Source organism: Chiloscyllium plagiosum, chromosome 20 (assembly GCF_004010195.1).
Source record: "Chiloscyllium plagiosum isolate BGI_BamShark_2017 chromosome 20, ASM401019v2, whole genome shotgun sequence".
Taxonomy (NCBI): domain Eukaryota; kingdom Metazoa; phylum Chordata; class Chondrichthyes; order Orectolobiformes; family Hemiscylliidae; genus Chiloscyllium; species Chiloscyllium plagiosum.
The window spans coordinates 26104642-26115055 of NC_057729.1; the positions used below are offsets into that span (position 1 = coordinate 26104642).

The 10414-nt window shown below is 38.9% G+C and overlaps 1 protein-coding gene across 6 annotated transcripts in view; it reads right to left on the bottom strand.

The window, feature by feature from the left end:
* Positions 1–5817: 5817 nt before the first annotated feature.
* rtel1 (regulator of telomere elongation helicase 1) overlaps positions 5818–10414 on the bottom strand; it is a 160229-nt gene continuing 155632 nt past the window's right edge. For 5 of the 6 annotated variants that reach the window (XM_043710324.1, XM_043710325.1, XM_043710323.1 and 2 more), the window contains 2 exons: positions 9285–9385; positions 5818–6126 (listed from right to left, as the gene is read on the bottom strand). In XM_043710324.1, the coding sequence (XP_043566259.1) occupies positions 5998–6126; positions 9285–9385 (230 nt within the window). In that variant the 3' untranslated portion in view covers positions 5818–5997. The remainder of the gene's footprint in view (positions 6127–9284; positions 9386–10414) is intronic. The other variant, XM_043710326.1, reaches the window with a different exon arrangement.

Consider the following 10414-nt stretch of genomic DNA (forward strand, 5'->3'; position numbering starts at 1 on the left):
TCCCGCACCTCTGTCCTTGAACCCCGCCCCTCCAATCCCCACTGGTCCTCACCTTCCACCCCACCAACCTCCGGATACATCATATCATCCTCCGTCATTTCCGCCACCTCCAGACAGACCCCACCACCAGGGATATATTTCCCTCCCCAGTCCTATCAGCATTCAGGACGGACCACTCCCTCTGCGACTCTCTCGTCAGGTCCACATCCCCCACTAACCCAACCTCCACTCCCGGCCCCTTCCCCTGCAACCACATGAAGTGCAAAACTTGCGCCCACACCTCCCCCCTCACCTCCCTCCAAGTCCCCAATGTGTCCCAGAGGTCTCCCCAATGTAGAGGAGACCACATCGGGTGCAGGGGATACAGTAAATGATGTATGTGGAGGTGCAGGTGAATTTGCGATGGATATGGAAGGATCCATTGGGGCCTTGGAGGGAGGCTGGAGACCCTGGTCTCCAGCATCTGCAGTCCTCACTTTCTACCAGACTGGATCTGTCTCAACCTATCCAAATCACAGACCCGAGCACCCAAACTGTTACAACAAGGCAGTGAACCCCTCTGCTAATTAACCACCCAGAAACGCTCACCTCATCTCATAATCTGTTAAAATATGAATGACAGAGAACTCCCAAAATCCACTATTTAAAGATAATAATATCAACTTATTCCTTATTTATAAAAGCAAACATTGAACAACTATTCACAACTCTCAGCCCCCCTTTCTCTTAATTGATTGTTATCTGCCTCCAACTCTATAAAATACACTATTCCAATAAAAAAAACTCATTGAAATTCCATCAACTTAATTTCAACTAAAAGCATACAGCAGCTGTCATCTTTGGTGTCTTTCTTTTACTGCAAATATGTTTTGTATGAAAAGGTACCTTTGATAGAGTGTTGCAATCTTTTGGGTCGCTATCTTTCTTGATGGAAGTTACTGTCTTTCAAATGCCTGTTTTTTTACAGCCATAACATTGGATCATCTCATTGGTTAAATGCTGGCAAAACAATAAAATCAAAATAGATTGGGTTTTATCTCCCGGGGCATAATTTAATCCGATTGGTTAGATTCAAATTGTTGTCAAAGTGGCAACCAACTCCAGTATCTATTTTCAATTTTCTAGTACACTCTGGGACTACTAGCTAGTTATATGACAGGTGCTTGTAAGCTCTCAGTGCAAAACAACATTCACTCTCTCCTAAAGGTACAGTACGCACCTTCAACTTCATACAAGAAACACTCCCCAGGACCTCACCTTTAAGTGTGTAAGTCCTGCCCTGATTTGCTTTTCCAAAATGCAGCACCTCATTTATCTAAATTTAACTCCATCTGCCACTCCTCAGCCCATTGGCACATTTGATCAAAATCCTGTGGTACTCTGAGGTTACCTATTTTAAATCTGAAATACATAAACCTATGCTAAGTAAAGGCATTAAGAGATATAGGCCAAAGGTAGGTAAATGGAGTTACACTGCAGATTAACAATGAACTGATTTAATAGTGCAATGGATGTTATTCGAAACCAGTAAGAAAATACACACGTGTAATTTGAGATTGTTTTGTGATGCAAACATTCCAGCAGTCAGACGTAGGACTAAGGTGTGTCAGTTATTTTTAGATAAAAATGATGCAGCTTTATTTATTATACATACCACAAATTTTTTTTTGTGCACTCAGACTGACATTCAATTCAACTGAGTAACTAAATGATTTTGAAAGACTTACTATTTTTAAGACAGCATACACTAAGTGCTAATTTAATCTTGCTTTGTCATGTTTGCTTGATGTTGCAAAACTCTGAAAGAATACACTAGGGACAGAGAATCAATTTTAAATGAATAACAAATGCATTTGAATAAGTACTGGGAAAGAATTAAGTGCAAAATCTTAAGAATAACGGAGTTGGGTACTAAAAAAGCAAGACCATTGAAGATAATGATACAAGGCGTAAACTACAAAGTTACGGTACAATGGGGATTAACGCTGGGGTTGTTTGGCATTGTATTTGTTATGTGAATTTTAAATTCAAATTCTATCAACAATGTCACTCATTAGGCTTTGAAGCTTCACTTCATACCTTAAACTTCAGGATGTCCGTAGTTATTGAAATTAATAATTATGGCTGTTCTTTATACAGCTGGTATTGGTATCATGAAGGACTGGACAAAATGACAATCAAATCAGACTAAATGACATATTGTTTCTGTATTCATTGAATTTATGTTTACCAATGAGTCAAATTTTCCAAGTCTACTCACAACCTTTAGAAGGGCAGGCGGGGAGCATTAACTGCTTGGGAGGCAAAAGTTCAACTTCCTGACTATAGCTTAAAGTTTTGCTGTCAAATTCTCAGCGTTTCAGCCAAATTGGCTTTCCTTACCTTCATGATAGAGAACCTTTTTTGTATTAATTAGCCTTCCTTGGGCAATTACTTTCACTTGCACAAGTGTAACTTATTAGCCAAAAATGGCTCACAAACCCCAAAAATATCTATGAGGTGTGACAGATGCTTTTCTTCATGTTCCAATGAATACTTTTTCTGTTACTTGGCTCCTCGATAACCAAGGCCTCTCTCTCTTTACATAAACTCAGTGTTTGAGGGGAAGCCTCTCTTTGTCCATCAGCTCATGAGATGTTTAAGCTATATGCAGTCTAGCCTGTTGTGATATGCAGACAATGACGCCTGAACAGGTTAACAAGGCAGCCACAATGGCTGATAGTAACAAACCCGACTGGGTCAGGTCAGTGGGCTAAATGCAAAAAGGGTCTGAATTCAAAAGGTCATCTTTTGTGGTTTTGTTCTTGTCCCATATATTAAGCCTTTGGTGAAATGCTACCATATGTCTATGTTCTCCTAGTTCTGAAGAAAGCTCAATAAGCCGACGCGCTGGAGTATTACAGCTCCTTTACTGTTTAAGTGTATATCTTGGTGGGGCGGCAAGGTGGCTCAGTGGTTAGCTCTACTGCCTCATAGCACCAGGGATGCATGTTCAATTCCAACCTTGGGTGACTGTCTGTGTGTAGTTTGCACATTTTGCCCGTGTCTGGGTGTGCTTCCTCCACGTGCTCCGACAGTCCAAAGATGTGTAGGTTAGGTGGATTGTCCATAGGGAATCCAGGGTTACAGGGAAAGAGTAGGACTGGGTTGGGTGATGGTCTCTGGAAGGTCAGTATGGATTTGATGGGCTGAATGGCATGCTTCTATACTGTAGGGATTCAATGCAAGAGACACGGTGGGTACCAACAGTGCTTCATAAGTGAATGGAATAAAGAGCTATTGATTGCACATGTGCTATCCGATTGAGATGACTGGAGTCCAACCTTCTTAGCAGAAATCTTAAAATATTAAGTCTCACTCATCAGACTGTGAAGCCTGCAGAGTGGTAGCTACCCTGGCAGAGGAGAGCGAATCAATCATCCATTCATGGTGCTGGAGTGAGTTTTGAGATCTGCCCACAGGGGTTAACCTTCACATGAACTTATTACCATCCCTTGGGAAGTGAAATTCCTTCTCTCTTGGACACCTTACAGGAGAAACCACAGAACGGTGTCACTTACGCACGGCGCTGGTTTTAACCTGGTCTCTGACATGTCTGGGGGTGAGTAGGTGCAATGAGCACAGGGTGTGTGATACTGTTGGGCAGTACAGTGTGAAGTGCTGACTGGATGCAATTTAACTACAGCACCCAGATGTTGGAGATCAGAAAATCCTGATGTGTGTCAGAACTTCCTGCCCATGATATTTGCTACAGACCCATACATGTATAATTGATGAGTTGAGAATGTAATTGCCCAGGAATACCTGAGGGAAAGTCCTTCCTGTTTGTAGGTCTACGTCCACACTTCGAGTGAAAAGAAACCCCAATGTTAGGTTGTATTACCAAAAAGAGAGATCGACAGCAATGAGAATTATTTCACAAATTACGATGTTTGGAATGAAACTTCCTTGCTTCTGATTAAAATTCGAATACTTGGTGGAACTTGTTCCCACAATGGTGGAGTCTAGTTCAGGTATTTCTCATTCCTTAGACACTTCCGTGGAATCAGATGAATTTTGCCTATTCTTTCCACTGTTTCTCAGTTACTCGTCTGTCTTGTTGCTAGTTGCAAGCACGGATTCTGATACATCAGATTTTTTTCATATGTTCCATTGAGCCTTGCACTCATTCCATACTCTGGCATGCTTTGTGTGCTTGTGTGTTTACAGTATATGAGTGTGTACGGGGAAAAAGAAAAGGTAAGGGATTTGCTAAACCATAAGCAGATTAATGGACTTAATAATCTTTGCCTGATCTTTCATGTGTAACCTTTTCTTGTATCTACTTGCCCTTTCTTGCTCATGATTCCATTGACAAATCATCAAAAATGACTGTGCCTATTGATACTGTAGTGAAAAAATGCAGTTAATTGCATAACATAGACATGTAAACAACTAAGGTCAGTTCAAAAATGCAGCACTAAACATTGTACTGCAGAGTACAAGATGAAGTTGTGAATTAATTGAATTAATCAATGCTTATCACTATTTACCCCATACCCAGCCATACCTGGCTTCAGCTGGTAAAAGCATTACTGAGATGGGCTTTGTTGATGGAACAATTTAATGAATTTCATCATGGGGATCCCAGCTCTTGGGTAGTTGGGTCAATTCATTTTATAGTCGGGTGGTCAGCTGTGAAATTAACAAGTTTTAAACTGTCTAACCACTCCAGTATATCTACCAAGGTAACTCACTTGACTGTGTCAAGTCTCCAGTTCTACCTCCGCATCACACACATTTGTGCAGGATCCCAGCCATGAGAGTCGGGGAATTGCCCAAAAATAGTTTAAACATCCCAGGCAATTCCCAGTCAAGTTCCATGGGTAAGGACCTCCACTAGTTCCTCATGTGCATCTTCCTCAATCTGTCAAGTAGCTGACAATCCAGAAACCAGAAAATTTGGGCAAGATATATTTTTTCCAGTTTTGGAATTGGGATTTTGCTGTGGGGAGTGAAGATCCTGATGTTGGGATCAAACAAGGGCCATAGGTCCACTGCTGCTGGCAACCAGACTGCCACTGAGGCAACCTCCAAATTAGAGGGTTGGTAATTCTGGTGCCATGGCATTCCACACAGGGATGGAGAAACAATACAGTGTTTTGCAGTGGCTAGGTGAGCCTTATTGCTTATGGAGGCTGCCCAACTACACAATCACCTCTGATTTGGGCTGCATGCCAGGTTTGAGAGATCAGGGATCCAACTCACATGCAAATGCTCACTGGGGAACATTCCTGACTGGAATGCCTTTAACAGACCTGTTACGAGTCGTCATTATGTCCCTCGACTTCTGGCTCCTAATGTGCCTTTATGGGTGAGTAAAATCTAACTCATCACCCCTCCAAGAAGTAATCATCGCTTAATTTTATGCCTGACTTCAGTTGATTGGGACCCCTGTACAATTGTTGACAGAAATGCAGTGATCAAATTATATGGTTTTGTGTTTCTGCATTAACTCCTTGCAGGGTTGGATAAGTATAACAAGCAACAATACTTTGAATGTATTCATTCATTTTTTTTCCACTGTTCCCCCACTAAATATCATCTTTTTTGACAGAGTGCTCCTGATCAGTTCAACATTTTGTCTCTGTGACAGATTTTCAAGTTTATACATTCAATTCCTTGCAAATGCAGAACTAAGTAAACTCACATTCATCACTCCACAGAATTGCACATTGATAATTCAGTGTTCAATGCCATTAATTCCAGATCCAATTGAATTGTATTTCTACTATGAAAGGTATTACTGACACCTTGACACTTTTGATTCCTAAATTCTTTTATATAAAAGCATTCATTTTATTTTTTTTTATTATTCAGACGTTTTCAACAAAGCTGACATTTTCAAAATTCAGAACTTTCCCAGATGTATGATAAATTAAAAAAGACATTTTAAAGTTACAAAAACACAAGATAGTTTATACCCAAATAAAAGTGCTTTTGACCAAAGAATTAAAGTCATTTCCTTGATGTATCCGGATTGCTCCTCACTTGCTTCATAGACTGTGGATCATTTGTCCAAAAGAAAAGTTGCCTCAAGCATCTTCTGTTGACAGTCTCTTTGCACTGTGGGCACTTTTTATTTTTCTAGAAAGATGATTGGACAATGAAATCTTTGGAAATGCTGCATTTCAGTAAATATATTTACATTTTGACCTTTAGACTGCTGACAGTTAAGTAGACTTTCCTCTGAATTTTTGCTCAGTTCACAAAAGAATACTGCAAAATAACCACAATAATTATAATTGAAATTTTTCCCTTTCTAAGAATATTCTTCGATAGTATTAGGTTCACAGAAATAGCACTGGAAAATGTCTTTATTAAATCTTCTATTTTTCTATCCTACCTTTATTTTCTAACACAGATTTTACATGATGGGAACCGAAGATTTTCTTTAGTAAGCTTATAGAAGTAATTTATTTGTCAAGCCAGAGTGCTGTAAAATAATAGACTTACCTGTTTACAAACATGACACAATTTTCTACTCCAAACCACTATAGAAGGGATTATTGAATCCAGGGCTTAGAATGCAATAGTACCTTAACAATGAAACTTACTCTTACGCAAGAGTTGTGATTCAACTTAAAACTCAGATAACATCACTGCTCCCCTCCCATAAAGGTTTCATCCGCCCTCCTACAAACTATACCAGCTCCAAAAATATTATGGTTGCTAACTTCATTAAAGTTGAAGACTAAGGCTTGTAGGTGTTTGAGGTAAAAATATCAAGATTTACCAACACAGATATGATGATGTTGAGGTACAGATGCATTTTATTGAGAGCTATTTTCATTACAATATTCTGTGTAATGATTCGAAGTAAAATATTAGTTTGTGCATTCAAAATTAATTAATAATATAGTTATATAACTGGCCAATTATGCAGAACTACTACATATGAGACTCTTAAATTAGGACTAATATAGACGATACACAAATTTACTGTGGGCGTTTCTCAAGGAAAAGAGTTATATACATTTAAGTCAAAGGTTGCTCTTCTATATGGTATGAAATTGGGGCACCTGCACCAGAAACACAGCATTGGAAATTATCTTTAGCAAACATATGCGCAAACAATTAGGGTCAATAGAACAAGGTACTTCCTCTTTAACATCTTGGGATAATATTAAAGTATTTTTATTCTGGGCAGCTGTTCTTCCATGGTTCACAATTATTTCATTTCTGGTTCCTGTCTCCACTGACTTGCAAAGAAAACATGACTATCCCAATAGATGATTATCAAAGAACATTTACAGTAAAGCATGATATGTTTCAGAGGAATGGAGCAAACATATGGTTTATATCTTGCTGCTGGTTCCAAACCTTACAGACTCAAAGTAGCAAGATGAGACAATCTAACATCAGGAAACAAAAAAAGAATTCAATCTGTGAACAGGAAAATTAAAAAAAGAGTCTATAGATTACAAATATGGAAAAAAAAAATTCAAGGATCACATGCAAACCTGACAAGAGAATGCTGTTGTTTCCTTTTTTGATTCACTATAGATTTCTATACCGGCATAGAAAAATACAGCTCAGAAAACCATTTTATTATTGTAATGGATCTCAATAACACCCATCAGTGATGGTCACTATTTTCTGTCCCCTGGTATTATTGTTTTGAATCTATACTGTACATACAATATGCCTTTAATTTTTCCTAGATAATTAAGCTCCCAGATGACAAGTACCCTGATAGTGGCCTGACCTTTCCTTGTATAACTATCATCTTTTCACTTTTGCAGTTTATTCCCCAATATAAATCCAAAATGCTACTGATTTATTTAATCTACCTATATTGGCACTTTCCATGAATCTTTACATATCTCTTTTACCCACATACTTCGGCATTTCCCATATTCTTTTAAGCTTTTATGCTATTTTGCAGTTAGTTGTAGTTTTACTATAAGGCAACATGCCAAAAGCAAAACCTCACAAATGGAGTGAGCATCAGCCAGTATCAGGCATTAGACTATTCTTACACATTTGATAATTCCTAGAATACAGGAAAACAAGTATTGTTCTGAGAACAGATTGCATAGAGTCAGTGTCATGCAGCACAGAAACTTCAGTCCAACTTGTCCATGACAAGTTTCCCAGACTAAAACTAATCCCACTTGCCTGTGTTTGGCCCATATCCCTCAAATATTCCAAATCAGGTACCTGTTCAAAAATCTTTTAAATAGTCAGAGATATACAGCATGGAAACATATCCTTAGGTCTAACTTATCCATGCTGACCAGATATCCTAAATTAACCTAGTCCCATTTGCCAACATTTGGCCAATATCCCATTAAACTTTTCCTACCCATCCAGATGCCTTTTAAATATTGTAATATTATCCACCTCCACCACTTTGGCAGTCCATTCCACACGCACCACCCTTTGCGTAGAAAAGATCCCCCTCAAGCCCCTTTTAAATCTTTCTCCTCTCACCTTAAACCTATGTGCTTTTGGACTCCCTCACCCTGGGAAAAAGACTCAGGCAATTCACCTAACTGTGCCCCTCAAGATTTTATAAACCTCCATAAGGTCACCCCTCAACCTCCAATGCTCCAGGGAAAGAGCCTCAGCCTATTCAGCTTTGCCCTATTAGTTCAAATCCTCCAACCCCAGCAATATCCTTGTAAACTTTATCTTCACCCTTTCAAGTTTAACAACATCTTTCTTATAGAAGGGAGACGAGAATTGAATGCAGTATTCCAAAAGTGGTCCAATCAAAGTCCTATACAGCCTGTTGTAACTGTACCTGCATCTAGCATTTCCTGTGGTAGCAAAATGCTCAAGTGGAAACATCTACACGAATTAAACTTTTGTAATAACCAGTTATCAGATTTTTTTTGTAAAATTTCTAGTCCATTCACAAATTGGTTTGTGCACAATGCAGAACACAATGTAGGACAACATTAAATAGATATTCCTAAATATGAGGAAATGTTTACTTCTCTGATCTTTAAAATCACACTCCCATGCGAGATTGCATTCTTAAATATATATATGAGCGTTGGTAAATCATATGTTCATAAATCCTCCAGTAAAACTCACAATAAATCATCCATCTACTTTTGAACATATTTGTACTAAGTAACTGCATCTTCAGCAGACTATCAATTTTCTCAGATATAATTATTAGGCTGATTTTCAAAGGTATCTGTAGAGTTAATATGCATTAAAAAATCTCACAATTTCTTAACAGCTGATCAGGCTGTATTTTTCTTAAAAAGTTTAAAATAAGCTATGCTAACCTTCAACAACTGCTTCCAGCAAGACATGCAGCAGGTGAAGTCACAGGATTGACAATTAAATGGCACTGTTGCATCAATTCTGCAAACTATGCAGCGGAAACCTAGCAGAATATTTGCAAAGTTTATAAAATTTCTTCTGAGAAACAAAACTTGTTGATATGAATGATTTGATCTAAGTGTTACAAGTTTCAGTACATTCATGGACATAAAAAGCACTTCAAGTACCAAATCCCAGTTAGAAAGCAACTTTGCTCGAGTTACAGGATTAGGAAATGTTTTCACAGCTCCAATACTAATCACCAGATAACGGTCAGTTGTCCGGTTGGCTGGTTTGCAATTCAGATGGACACAAACAGCATGGGTTCAATTGCTGCACTGACTAATGTCACCATAAAAGGACTCCCCCTCTCAATCTCTTCCCTCACCTCAGGTTAAACCATCAGATGTCTGGGCCTATGGTCCTCTGGTACAATGGTAACTTTACCTTTACCAGCTACCAGGATGTCCACACAGAAACAAGCTGGAACTTATTTACTATGTTAAGAAAAATGCCTGTGACACAATTGTGTGTGAAATGATGGCTTGTAGATCATTAGAAAATTAAAGATTTGGTCTCAAATTCTGATACTTGTGCCCTAGATTTGTGTGTCAATGGGACAGTGGTGGAGGATAATAAAACAAAATTATGGTTTTATGGGGGATTTTAACATGCAGGTAGACTGGGAGAATCAGGATGGTATTGGACCTCAAGAAAGAGACTTTGTGGAGTGCCTCAGAGATGGATTCTTAGAGCAGCTGGTGCTGCAGCCAACCAGGGAGAAGGCAATTCTGGATCTGATATTGTGTAACGAACCAGAATTGGTCAGAGACCTCGAAGTGAAGGAGCCATTGGGAAGTAGTAACCATAATCCAATAAGTTACAATCTGCAATTTGAGAGGGAGAGAGTACAATCGGAAGTGACAGTACTTCAGTTGAATGAAGGGAATTATGGAGCTATGAGGGAGGAGCTGGCCAAAGTTCAATGGTGCAATACCTTAGCAGGGATGACCGTGGAGGAACAATGGCGGATATTTCTGTGTATAATGCAGAAGATGCAGGATCAGTTCATTCCAAAAAGGAAGAAAGATCC